Raw genomic sequence first — 13,957 nt, forward strand, 5'->3', positions numbered from 1 at the left:
AATCAGAACGTTTTAAATAGTTAACTGGTTTAATGGTTAACCATTTTAAATTTTAGGTTTAGGCTTTTAATTTTGAAAACCATACTATTATGAACCAGTTTACAATACCTTCATGAACCGGTTAACCGGTCCATGTCCACCCCTATATATATTGATAAATTTAAAAAGAAATACTATATTCTAAAAAAGAAAATATAGTTTAACAAAATAAAAAAAACATCATCCATTGCTAATAAAATAAAATAAAATAAAAATTATAGCTTTTAGCAATTTAAATATATTTTTCAAATTATAACATAAAAAGTATAATTATTTTTTGTATTTTATAGTCTTATGATGTCGTTTTATTCATTGAAAACGCTAAAATCAGCATCATTAATAAAGGAAAGATGCTTTTATGGTACCAATACCGAAAAATAAAAAGTTAAATTTTACAGTGCCAAAATTTAAAAAATTGTTGTTAAGCCACTACAAATGTAAAAGGTAATTTTTTTTGCAGATACCCCACATATTTATCAGTATATTTGTTGTCTGTTAACTTATTAGACAGTTCGTGAAATATAAAATTTAATTTCTATCCAATTTTTTTTTTTAAAAATAAAATTTATAATTATTTTTAATAATTTTCTATGAAATACTAATTTAAAAAAAAGTCAAAAGATATTAAAAAAATATTCAAATGTTTATTAAGATATCAGAACGTATTTACCTATATAAAATTGTATTTACCTATGTTAAAAAAAAGTAATTGTAATTATTTAAAATTAATAAAAAGCTAAGACGCTATGAAAAAATCCTTTTGATTTGAACTATATAAAACTTCATAAATATAAAAAGTGTAGAAGCTATTTGATCGAGAATCATATAAGTGGTGCTCTCTCTAGGTAGAGTGAGTGAGAAACACCATTTTTTTTAAAAGAAAAGACAGTTTCAATCCTCACATTTGGTGGGCGGGAGGCGCTGATCTCTTGTCTTTGGTTGGAAGTCATTATCTCTCCGTTTGTTATGTCTATGTATATATTTCGTGTTTTTTTCTTTCAATAAATTGCTCTGTTGTGAAGCTTGCAGTGTGGTTTTATAGTCTTTTTGCAGTTTATGTATGTACATAGTTAAGTATGAGTTTGTCGAGTGTTTTACGAATTCAATTAAGATCTTATTGTTCTAGGCGATCACCTATTTCGATTCTTGATTAATCATGTTTTATGAAGTTTTTTTTCAGTTTGTTTTGTCACGGATTTACGTTGGTTTCCACAACTTTTACAACGTTTTAAGTTTCCAGCTACAACTTTCTTCAACCTTGTATTAAATTCCAGCGCAGTTATTTTAATTCACTTTTTTAAAGGGTTGTAAGACAGATTTGCAATCAAGTCACTTATAATTATAGCATAGGCCCTTGTGCGAAAGTTTTGTGTGATTTAGCTTTTGCCACTTCTTGTGGCCTTTTATAATACCATTATTCATAAAAAAAAGGCCTAATGTCTTAAAACAACCCGACCTTTTAGCCTCTTTTCAATCATACCCTGACATTAAAAATTTGTCAATTTTACCCTATTTTGCATTTATGTGTTTCAATTGTACCCTGAAAAATTAAATTAACGTCTTTTGCGTTTGGAAATTTGTTTAAAACATTCTCCATGTCTCGCATATATTAATTGTATAGTTTTAAAATTTATTTAAATTTAGTTAAATTAATTAAGAATTTAAATTAGTGTTAATTTGATTATGGTTTTTAGTTAGTTTTTAAAAATAAAGGATTTATTTGTACTTTTTTGAATAAAAAAGAATTTAATTTCATGTTTAGACTTAATTAATTGAATGATTTCATCATTTAAGTAAAAAAATTAACAAAAATTAAAATATTGGGGTACAATTGAAAACGAAAAATTCAAAAGTGGTTAAAATTGACAAATTTTCAACGTCGATGTGGAATTGAAAAAAAGTTTAAAGGTGAGGGGTTTTTGAGTGATTAGGCCAAAAAAAAATTTATAGCATAGGCAATTTATTTTTGTCAGATTTATAAATTTATCCTGTATCTTACAATGTAACTGATTTTGTTCTTGAATTAATACAGTGATATCCATAACTGTCTTGTTAATGAAAATGTGAATTTTCTATTTTTAATGTATATAAAGATAATTTTTTGAATTTCATAACTTTACATTATCCATTTATAACATTGATTAAAAATAAACATTATATAGGTAGAGTATGCAATTGTACAATAATGTACTCAAACTCAAAATTATTTTTCAATTTAGACAACTAGATATAATTATGAATGTGTAAAGAATTTTATGAACTTCAATGCATTGAATTGTAGTGATCCGTTTGTGCTTTAATGTACACACTACTTAAGAACAAATCATTTCCTTCAATTAATTTTATTCTGTTACAAAATCCTTCATCTTCTTACTTATGAACATTTTATATGATTATATATAACAATAACCCCAATTAATACAGTTTTAATTATAATTAAATTTGATCAGTTACATGTCAAGAAACCCATGATTATCACTTCTTAATTATTCCTATGCATTTCTCCTATAAAAAAACCCTCAAGCATCTGATAATTCTTACCATTTTTAATCATTTCTCACAATTCTTACATAGCAAATGGCTTGCAAAGTTGTGTTTCTCCTTTTATGCCTTACTTTTGTGATTGCAAGTACATCTGCAATTAGGGACATTCCCATCAAAATTACCAGCGGCAGTGGAAACTTGGTAGATTGCTGGAATGCGGTAATGGAGATAAAATCATGCTCGAACGAAATCATTTTATTTTTCGTGAATGGACCGACAAATAATATTAACATTGGAGCTGAGTGTTGCCGTGCCATTGGTATCATCACTCGCAACTGCTGGCCTGCTATGCTTACTTCTCTAGGTTTCACCGCGGAGGAAACCGACATTCTAAGAGGCTATTGTGATAATAGTGATTCCGATTCTGCTGCTGCTCCTCCGCTCGCTGCTACGTCGCCAACGCCAAGCAATTAGCCCTATAACCAACTCCATGGGTTAATGAATGTAGATGAATAAGGTGGACATGTTTTAAATGTGTCTTGTGGTTTAGTTTCCCATGCTTTTATTGTGTTTCTGTTTCTTTGGTAGTATGTAATTCCAGTTGGTCTTCTTGGAAAATATAAATTGAGAATATTGTTCTAATTGGAGATCCAATTATAAAAATATGTGGAAAACACAAGCCATGGGAAATTGAAAATTCAAATAATAAATTTTCAAAATTTATAGTATTTTTTTTATTAATGTCCTTTAGATAATTATACTTAATAATGTAATAGTGCATAACATAAATCATGTGTCATATGACTGAATTCTAAGTTAGAAAGCTTTTTAGTTCTGAAATCAATTAGAATCTAACTATCAAGAGAGATAATTTGCTATTATCAGTGTTTCATCGTAATTAATGTTGAGTGCTACAACGAAAAATTATTTATCGAAAAAATAGAATTTAAAACATTTCGTTACTAAATTTTTCCACTAAAAAGCAGTATATACATTATGGATTATTTTATCATAACAATAAACTAGAGAACTAAAAAATATAGTACTTTTATTAACATGATCATTCTTTTCTTTTATTATGATAAAATAGTCTAAATTATACTAAGAGAGAAAAAGCATATGGATACAAGTTTGATAGATCTATGTGAATGGAAATGAAAACATCAAACTCTGTTAGAGTGTGTTTGGTTAATATTGTAAACACATTCATCAAAATAAATAAATATTGTAAACAGTAATTAAAACAAAAATAAGTTTAGTTTTTTTTGAGAATATCATGAATGTAATGAGAATAGAAATGAGATTGAAAGATAATAAAATAACAATAATCATTTCTAGGAGTTCAAGTCATGCTATTTTGCGGTCAACGCATAGCGCTACAATAAAAATAGTTTTTAGAGAGAGAAAATCTCACTATTTAGTTTAAAAATTTAGTTACTGAAATATTCTCCATTAACAATAAATCAAAGTTTTGATATAAAAAGTTCCAAAGGATGGATCAATTCACCTTTTGAACTCGGCATAAAATATTAAAAATATCATTTTCGAGGCTTTTAGTACAATTCAATCAAAAACTTAGCTAAAGCAGATCAATTCAACCTGTAATTTTATTGGAAATCAGAGAACAAAAGAACTTGAATTATATTGAAACTTGTAAATTACAAACTTAAGAAGTAAAACAATAAACCTAACACTATTTATAGACAACATAATCAATAACCGCTTCCTAATCTAGCAATACAAAATGAATAACTGCCTCCTATTCCAGCTGTATATGAGCTGGATTAATAAGCCATGATCCGGTGTTGGAGTGGTCAGCAGAAGCATGTGAAGCAGCGTGTATGAGTAGCAGCAAACCATCAAGAACATCATGAATATACTCTAATAAATTTAGTAAAACTAAATTAATCTCACCCTTCCGAAGGAGAGTGGATTACCTAATTAAAAAAATTAATCTTAATTAATTTTAAATAATTTTAATTAACATTGATTAAAATCTTAAATTTATCACTAATTCACCCTTTTCGTTTTCCCTTACACAGCCGCTGCCACCGTAACGCCGCCATCTACCGCCCAAAAATCAAAAACTGACTGTTTGCTCCGAGGAGCAGATATACTCTTCCAAAATGAGGAGTCACTGCTCCTTGTTGGAGGAGCTACATATCTGCTCCTCCAAAATGAGGAGCTGTAGATCTCCTCCTAAAGAGCATAACTGCTGCTCCTCCGAAGAGCAGCAACTTCTTGTTTGCGAGGAGCGGAGCTCCTCGTTTTGAACCACTATCGGGGGTTTACCGGAGAAAAGGAAAAAAAAGGTTAAAAAAAGTCTCTCAATTGTTATTTAATAAATAAATTGATTTTTGAAGTTTTAAAATATAAGAGGCAAAATTGAAATTTAAAGCCCAAATGACTAAAACAGACCAAATTTTTTATGAAAATTTCACAAAAATCAAAACCTTTCAATTTTATCTAATTTGTCCTGAAATGCATGATTTCGTTTCAATTATGTCCAACTACACAATTTTGCTTATGTGGCGCTGATGTATGGTATTGCCACATAAGCGCCACATAAGCGCCACATAAGCAAAATTACATAGTTGGATATTATTGAAACGAAATCATACGTTTCAGGATAAATTGGATAAAGTTGAATGATTTGGACTTTTGTGAAACTTTCAGAAAAGGTTTGGCCTTTTTTGATCATTTGGTCAAATTTAAAAGTCATTAAGAGTAAAATCAGAAAATGGGAAAAAAAACTTTAAATTTTTTACATTTCAAAACCGGAGAGTGTGTATCACTCTCTGGAGGAAGTGCGATGTGATGTTTTTACAAAATCCGGGAATTCGTTTGTACCAAAAACTTTAAAAATGAATTATTTGATATTTTATGTCAAGTTCAAGAGTGAATTGATCCTTTGTTAAAAAAAAGTTCATTTTCATTTTTCGTATTGCAAAATTAGTTGATAATCCAAACCCTTATGAGTGCCTAATTAACCAAACTAAAAAAAATAGTATAACAAACATCAAATTAGTTTTTATTAATTCATTTTATCTATTTTCTTCAAATAAGTACAATCAAATTGAAATTTGGCACACACTCGATTACATTCTAATGAGGACACCTAGGTTTAACATGATGATGTTTCTGATGATAATGGTCCATAGGAGTAGTAGTTTTATTAAAAATCCTGATTCCCTTCCAACGAGACTCCATATAATAAGTTTCATTTTTCTGCGCATACACACCAAATTTGAAGAAATGAAACTCTCCACCACGCCCTACTCCTTCATATAACTTAACCCCATCAATATAGACCATAGTTTTGGAACCATCCATGTCATGAATTACGTTTACTTTGAACCATCGGTCGTAAATCTGCGGAAGAATCACCGGATCGGTGTAGTACTTTAGGGTTCCATCGTAGACTCGGAGCATTAGGGTGGTTGTGATTGTGGCGTTAGGGCTAGCCCCGAACACTTGGAAGATACATACAGCTGATGTGCCTGATGGTACGTATGCGTATCCTTCGAATTGCCATATACCAGACGTGTAATTATATCCCTGGTAATTAAACAACCAAACAAAGAATTTATTATTAACTTACATGATCCGTAAAATCGGTGTGAGATCGAAATTAAGTGTACATCTAGCTCGACACGTTGGGAAAATAAGCCATATTAGTTTTAAAAAAAAAACTAGCTAAATAAACAAAAACTTAGAAATATAGAGGCCATTTGTCAAATTTGACGTGAAACTTATTAGCCACTTAATAGCGACTGACCTACTCGCTCATAATTTTCGTCCATAAAGGATCCATTAGATAAAAAATAAATAGTAAAGGGACAATTACATAGAAAAAATCAAATACTCTGGGATGCTCAAAATAGCCATTTTATCTATTTTTGTAGGACGAAAGGAGTAAAAAAAAAAGGAAAAAGGGTCATATATACCCTTAACGTTTGACTCGAGGATCAAGTGAGCCCTTAACGTCCGAAAAGGTTCAAATATGCCTCTAACGTCTTAAAAATTTGACAAGCAGGCCCTCCGATTTTGACAATTAGGCCCCAACGTCTCATTTATAAATCAAAATAGAGGTCTGGTTGTTCACTTTTTAAGACGTTAGAAGCATAATTGAACCTTTCCGGACGTTAGGGGCTCACTTGATCCTGTAAACAAACCTTAGGGACATAAATGACCTTTTTCCCTAAAAAAAAAGCACTTGGATTAAGCCTAGATTGAATTGTACTATTTGGGATCAAATTTGTTCGGGTCGATATGAATTCTAGTTAAAATTTAAATTCCCCCGTAAAAAAAGGTCACGCAATGCAGTCTCGAATTCAAATCGGAAATTCTTGTGTGAACATACTCCGATATCCGAAAATAATAAATGAAAAGGAGTTTAAAAACGGAATAAGTAAAGAGAAGAGATGAATTACATTAATGATGACTTCTGATCGAGGCCTGGTAGGACTGCTTTTGGCCAAAGGCTTATCGGTAGAGTAAACCCAAAGCCTGTGTGTTCCATTTTCAAAGCTGTATCGGTCGCTTACTTTAAGATCATAAGGCTTCTGAATATAGTAATACGATGTGTTAAATGGCAGCTCTACAAAACCTTCAGTTGGATCCACAGCACAAGTATGGAGTACAAAAAAAGCTAATACATTTACTAAACAAGTGATAAGATAATGAGTAATTATAGCCATTTTTTTGGTTGCCCTTTTAAGCTGTGAAATGAAGAATATTGCAAGTGTAGTGTAGTGTTTAGTTGCGTGCTACTTATATAAGTTTGAAGGGTATACTTAATTTGCTCAAATGTGTGCTTCTTTTTGAAGAAAAGAAAAATATTTCCTGTTAAGCTTAATATTATACGGGTGTCAAAATAGGTCATGAAACGATAATACGATTTGCCTACCACGTAAGTTTGACGAATTCGGTTTGAAACTTAACGGGTTCGTGTCGAAAACGTGTCAACCCGTTTATACACGAAATAAATGGGTTGTATCACGGGTTGACACATGAATCCATCTAGTCCATCTAACCCGTTTACAATATAATATTTAAACTAGTATAAAAATAAAATAGTTATAATTATATAAAATAAAATAAAAAATAAAATAAAATTATCAAATTTTGAGTATTAATTGATAAATTTGAGGGTAAAAATATATTTATATGGTTTAAATATTCCTAAATGTTAAGTGAATTGTATTAGTTGTGTTGTATTAGTCGTGTAATTGTGTTAATCGTGTTACCCGTTTATCTTAACACGATTAGTTTAATGAGTCGTGTTCGTGTTAACCCTAATCGAGTTAACAGAGTGGATTGAAATGACACGACACAAACAGGATCTGCCAACTCATTTTGACACCAGAAATATTATGACTATGCAAATTAAATTCAAAAACTAGCAAATGATTATTTTGGTCTCTGAATTTGTGCGTCAGATTCAAGTAACTCATACTTAACCATTTTAATCAATTAAAGATAATATAAAATATTTTTAATTTAATAATTAGAAAGGGAAGAGTGATCGTGTGAAGATTTAAACTCACGACTTTGGCAGTTTACTGTTTAGCAGCTTATACTCTTTGAGTTACGGCTCATTGATTAAAAAATATTATTTTTAATTGATTTAGAATATATAGAATTTTTTAATAAATTAAATGGTTAAATATGGACTAATTGATTTTAATGTATAAATTTAAAGACCCCAGCAACCTTTTTATCTAAAAAAACATGCCATTTTTTGTGGTCCACAAAATGCATGTACTTTCCTTGTGGTCCACAAAATCGTAGTCTTTTTTGTTTTTAGCATTATTGTAATGGGCAACCCTTAGGTTGGAGATGAGTAAAGAGAAAGAAATTAAACATCAAAATTAGAGGGTGGATAATGATAAATAGGCATGCAATATTAATTAGAGGCTTAGATTTAAAGTAAGAGCACAAAAGGGTGTTAAAATAACTAAAAAAATTAAGTGTAAGTTTTTGTTAATTATTAAAAAAATAAAAATAAAAAAGGTATAGTGGTGGGTAGTCACCGCCTCACTTCCATTACTGGAAATCTAGAACCATAGTGGGGTGGCTGACTCTCAAGTGATCTCCACTACAACAAAAATTCCAGAAAAACATTGAAAGATAAAATAATATTGAAGACAAAAAAGTTGGGTTCTAATAGTTTATGCAATGGTACATATCTTTGTCAATTTAACAATTGATGAGATTTCATAGAATCACAGAAACAGCTCATCTCTTATATATTATAATTTATAATATTCTCAATGAGGTTATAAAATTACTTTTTATTATTGAATTAATTTTCATTTTTTACATAAAATTAAATTGTATTTGATATAATACATTATGAAAATTCGGTAAGTTGTGATAAAAAAAATTAAAAAACAAATATATCACCATATAATATATATTATTAGTTATATAATATTTAATTATTATGAAAGAAATAATAATTGTTTAAAATACAAAAAAATATTAATTTTAATCTAATTTTAAAAATTATAGTAATTATCACGATAATATATTAACTCATATTTTAATTTGAGTAATTAATTGTTGTGACTCACAATACTAAGAAGATTAGAATAAGGATATGGAGAAAAAAAAAACAAAGAAAACAAATGCATAATTAATTGTAAAAAAAATCAAATTATTCAATTTTTTTATTTTGCAATTCTAATTTAATTAATTTAATTTTCATTTAAATTTATATAAAAACTTCATAATTAGTAAAGTTTAATTTTTAAATTTTTAAATTTAATTTCTAATAAAAAATTAGATATAAGATTAAAATATAATTCTAAATTTCCTGATTTTATGATTAAGTAAAAATCTTGAAGATAAAAATAATTTATATTGTATTAAGATAAAAGACAAAATTAAATTTCTTAAAATAAAAAAATAAAACTGTTAGGAAATTGTCAAATTCAAATAATATTATAAAAATTATAAAATTTAATATAAATTGTAAATTTAATTTTTTTAATTTTTTGTTTACAATTAGAAAATATATAATAAGGAACATAATATTTAGGAGAAAAATAAGAAATGGGGTCCCTCAAGTTCATTTGAACTTGAGGGGGTCCTGTTCACGATTTACGCCGTTCATTACAAATTGAACGGTGTAGATTAAAAAAATATTTTTAATTAAATTAATCTATACCGTTTATTACAAATTGAACGGTGTAGATAAAAAAATATTTTTTAATTAAATTACTCTACACAGTTAATTTTACAATAAACGGTGTAAATCGTGAACATGAGTTTCTCAAATTCAAATGAACTTAAAAGAATTCCAATCCGAAAAACAATGCCATATATAATACCGTAGGGATAACTATGAGGTGGTGAAGCACATTAGGTATCTCAAGCATGCAAATGGGGTGATGTGTTGTTACTTGTTAGCACGCTAAAGTTCACCTTTCAGCATGTGAAGATCATAAACTAGAACCTCCGAATCCTTCGAATTGCCATACATTTGTTTTTAATTTTTGTGCTATTACGGGGATGGGAATCGATATTGAAACACAAAAGTCACCATTTATTGTCAAAATGTCTCAAAGGTTATCGAGTTTGAGACTGTTTATTAATAACATTCCCACGTTGTAAAACCGCCAATTTTATTCTATTTTTTAATTTTAATTTTATTCTGAAATATTAAATTAATCTTTTTTAATTATATTATTTTTCTTCATAAATTCAAAAATAATAATAATAATTTAAATTATTATATATAAATAATGTATTAAATTTTTATATTTACTTAGAAGCTTCCGACTCCCCACCGTTTTTTTTTGAACCTGTCAAGAATCTGGCTCGTCTTTCATGAGAAAGACGGGAAGACATGATGCTCGTCTTCCATGGATCCCTGATGAGTTTTGGCTCGTCTTCCATGGAGGAAGACGAACTCGTCTTCTTAATGAGTTCTGGCTTGTCTTCCATGGAGGAAGATAGGTTTGTCTTTCTCCTGCAATACGATCTGGTTCGTCTAACTTGGAGGGAGGAAGACAGACTAGATCTGATTCGACCATTTCTGGTCTGTCTTCCTCCATGGAAAACGAACCAGATGGCGAGTCTGAGGTGTTGGCGGATCAGAGGAGGGTGGCAATAAAGTCGGAGGTGATAAATGTCGGTTTTTATTTATTTAATTTTTAATAAAATTAGTTAATTATATATCTAATCAATTTCTCGCTTAAAATTTATTTAAATTCTTTTAGTGATAAAGGCATTATTTGAAATTTTTTTCAAATAAAAAATGTAATATGCTCGAAATTTTTCAAAATTTTTCATCTTTAAAGCAATAAAATTGTTCGAAATTTTTAATTAGAGCACAGTTGAAAGTCAAAAATGCGAAATAGAATAAAAATGATAATTTTACAACATTGTAATGTTATTGAAGTTTTTTTAAAGATCAAGAATTTTTAAGACATTTTACACGATTTATATACAACAATAGTATTACAAAATCGGAATTTTTATAACTTCCATCATCTTTTAAAGAGGAATTTGTATAAAAGACTCCTATTTTTAACTTATTTGTTCTAAATACCTCAATTTGAAAAATTTACTTTTTTACTCTATTTTTCTATTATTTTTAGTTGTACCTCAATTAGTAAAATAATTTATTTGTATTTTTACTTTCATACTTTTAAACACATGCATATCTCATTTTTCCTTTTTTTTCTCTCTTCCTTTTCTCTTTTCTCTTTCCTCTTTCTCCTTTTTTTCGTTTTTTTTCTCTCTCCTTTTTCTCTTTCTTCCTTCTCATTTTTCCTTTTTTCTCTCTTCTGTTTCTTCTTCTTCTCTCTATCTCTTCTTCTTTCTTCTTCTTCTTCTTTTCTCTGCAACTTCTTTCTTCTTCGTTTTTTTTTGAATCTGCTTTTTTTATTTTCCACATTATACAAATTAACTTTAAGACAAAGAAATTTGAATAAAAAAAGAGTTGAAGAGATAATATGATGGTGATAGATGAGAAAATTCTTCTTCTTCTTCTCTTTTTTTTCTTCTTCTTCTACTTTTTTCTTTCTATGTTGTTTTAAATTATTGTAGCATCGTTTTTTGGAATTTTTTACAACTTTTTTTTTGAAAAAATCGTAATGTTCTTCATTAATGATATTTTGATCTGGTTTTCAAATGTTTTAAATTAATTTTAGAAATCGTTTGAAACTGTTTTCTCGAAACTGTTTTATTCTGTTCGAAACCTTTGTAAACGGTTTGAAACTGTTTTATACTGTTTGAAACTGTTATTTTTTAAACTGTTTGACAGTATTTTTTAGAAACTGTTTTTAGACTGCTTGAAATCTTTGGAAACGGTTTGCAATTGTTTTATACTGTTTGAAACCTTTGTAAACGGTTTGAAACTGTTATTTTTTATGTAAACGGTTTGAAACTGTTTGATACTATTTGAAACTGTTATTTTTTATGTAAACGGTTTGAAACTGTTTGATACTATTTGAAACTGTTATTTTATAAACTATTGGAAAATATTTTTTAGAATCTGTTTTAGACAGTTTGAAACTTTTGTAAACGGTTTGAAACTGTTCGAAACTGTTTTTTGAAACTGGTTGAAACTGTTATTTTTTAGACTGTTTAAAAGCGTTTTTTAGAAACTGTTTTAGACTGTTTGAAACCTTTGTAAACGGTTTGAAACGGTAATTGAAACTGTATTTGAAACCGTAATTGAATATAAGCGAATGAAACAGTTTGCAACTGTTATATAATTTTTATTACGTTTTAAACTATTTAAACATCTCGAAAATCTTTGAAACCTAATTAAACATACTAAAACTGTAAAATAATTCGATTGAACAATTCTATATCCTTTTTTTCACTGAATCCGCAGTTTTTGTTGATCGTAATGTATGAATTTGAATAATGAAGCATTAATTCGAAAATATATGACAGAATATTGAAGAAGAAATAGTGAAATTTGAGATCTGAAAAAGAATAGAAAAGATGAGATGAAAATTTTGAGGAGAAAGAAGAAATTTGTTATGATAAAAACTGGTGGAGTAATTATTAGGTATAAAAACAAATAGGATAGGGTATAAAAATAAATGGCTTATACGGGTACGTATGTAAGTCAAGTCCAAACTTTATGGTAGGTAATTGCTAATACTTTTCTTATTTAGGTAATTCTCTAATTCTCTCTTTTTTAAATGGGGCTAATAATCACCCATCAACCCTAACCTTTACCCTAAAGTTCACTAAATCCCCTGATTTTGTAAAACGGTCACTAAACCCCCTAATTTTTATTGCGGCGCCATTCACGGCCCTTCCGTCTCCAAAAAATGAAAATCACTAACGGCACAACGATTTAATCGTTTTTCAGCCTTTTCCTCGCCACATGTCCCCGCATGGCGCTGTCTCTTTTAGTCTATGTCAGGCAGTGGCGGAACCACAGGAGGGTCGGCCGACCCTCCTCCTCGCCGGAGAAAGATGATGGACCGGTGCTAATCCGCAAGATTTTGTCTTCGTTTCAAGTTTCGACCCTTCTCTCTCACTCTCAGTCTCTGGCCGCCGCAGCAGCATGGAAGGCGTAACAGCATGGAGGAGATCTGTTGCAGGCCACATCTCCGGTCCGACCATCTTTCACGAGTTGCAGCGCTGCAACTCGTGAATTTTTTTGATGAATTTAAAGTGCCGAACGACATGTCGTTCGGCCCTTTTTCATTCTATCTGTTTTTAAACCGAACGACAAGTCATTCGGCTTAAAGCCAAACTACTTGTCGTTTCAAATGTTGCTTGAAACAGAATAGCCTAATTTCTGTTTCAAACGGAAAAACTAAATTAGGTTAATTTTTCTTTTCCCTTTCTTTTTTTATTTTCTAAAATTCAAACCCTAAAATTGAAATCCCATTCACTCAATTAATCACTTTATACTAATTCTTAAAACCATCATTATATTTGCTCAATCATCAAAAATATTATAATTTTTTTATTATTTTGGCTTAATTTTTTCATTTTTATAATAATTAATTTTTTCATTTTATCACCTAACAATGATGTTAAATTATATTTTTTTAGGTCATATATAATATATATTGAATTAGAATGTTTACTATTACTGATGTTTTATCACCTAAAAATGATCTTAGTGTTTATTAATTTTTTGTATTTTTATTATTATCAACTTAATATTTAGCACTTTAATTTAAAAAAAAAATTATTTATTGTACTTTTATATTTTTATGTGAAATCTCGACCCCCTAGAAAAATTTTCTGGTTCCGCCACTGATGTCAGGAGATGTCTGTTGACATTGAAAACTTGAAATAAAAAAAATTAATTAACTTTTCTTTGTCTCTTTATTTTCTCTGTTTTCCCCTCTTCTCATTTTTCATTCTCTCTTCTAAAAAAATGACATCCTTAACACTAGCTATACATCAGAACTGCGTCAATAAAACTTATGTTCATGAACAAAAT

General features: G+C 29.0%; 2 protein-coding genes across 2 annotated transcripts; one reads left to right on the plus strand and one right to left on the minus strand.

Moving 5' to 3' along the window:
• The first annotated feature begins 2,463 nt into the window (after nucleotides 1-2,463).
• LOC126656602 (egg cell-secreted protein 1.4-like) lies at nucleotides 2,464-3,251 on the plus strand. Its single transcript, XM_050351201.2, has one exon. It carries the CDS (start codon nucleotides 2,617-2,619, stop codon nucleotides 2,995-2,997), a length of 381 nt encoding a protein of 126 aa, XP_050207158.1. The 5' UTR covers nucleotides 2,464-2,616; the 3' UTR covers nucleotides 2,998-3,251.
• Nucleotides 3,252-5,533: 2,282 nt separating this feature from the next.
• On the minus strand, nucleotides 5,534-7,280 carry LOC126656251 (citrate-binding protein-like). The gene is made up of 2 exons (XM_050350765.1): nucleotides 6,957-7,280; nucleotides 5,534-6,081 (listed from the first exon to the last, which is right to left on the minus strand). Exons 1-2 carry the CDS (start codon nucleotides 7,221-7,223, stop codon nucleotides 5,629-5,631), a joined length of 720 nt encoding a protein of 239 aa, XP_050206722.1. The 5' UTR covers nucleotides 7,224-7,280; the 3' UTR covers nucleotides 5,534-5,628.
• Between the last annotated feature and the right edge of the window lie 6,677 nt (nucleotides 7,281-13,957).

This window comes from Mercurialis annua, linkage group LG7, assembly GCF_937616625.2.
Source record: "Mercurialis annua linkage group LG7, ddMerAnnu1.2, whole genome shotgun sequence".
Taxonomy (NCBI): Eukaryota; Viridiplantae; Streptophyta; class Magnoliopsida; order Malpighiales; family Euphorbiaceae; genus Mercurialis; species Mercurialis annua.

Excerpts from the sequence above, each read along its gene's own strand:
- LOC126656602 (XM_050351201.2), top strand. The coding sequence starts at position 2,617 with ATGGCTTGCAAAGTTGTGTTTCTCCTTTTATGCCTTACTTTTGTGATT.
- LOC126656251 (XM_050350765.1), bottom strand. The coding sequence starts at position 7,223 with ATGGCTATAATTACTCATTATCTTATCACTTGTTTAGTAAATGTATTA. Across the intron at positions 6,082-6,956 it reads GATCAGAAGTCATCATTAAT|GGATATAATTACACGTCTGG; the intron begins GTAATTCATCTC and ends TTTAATTACCAG.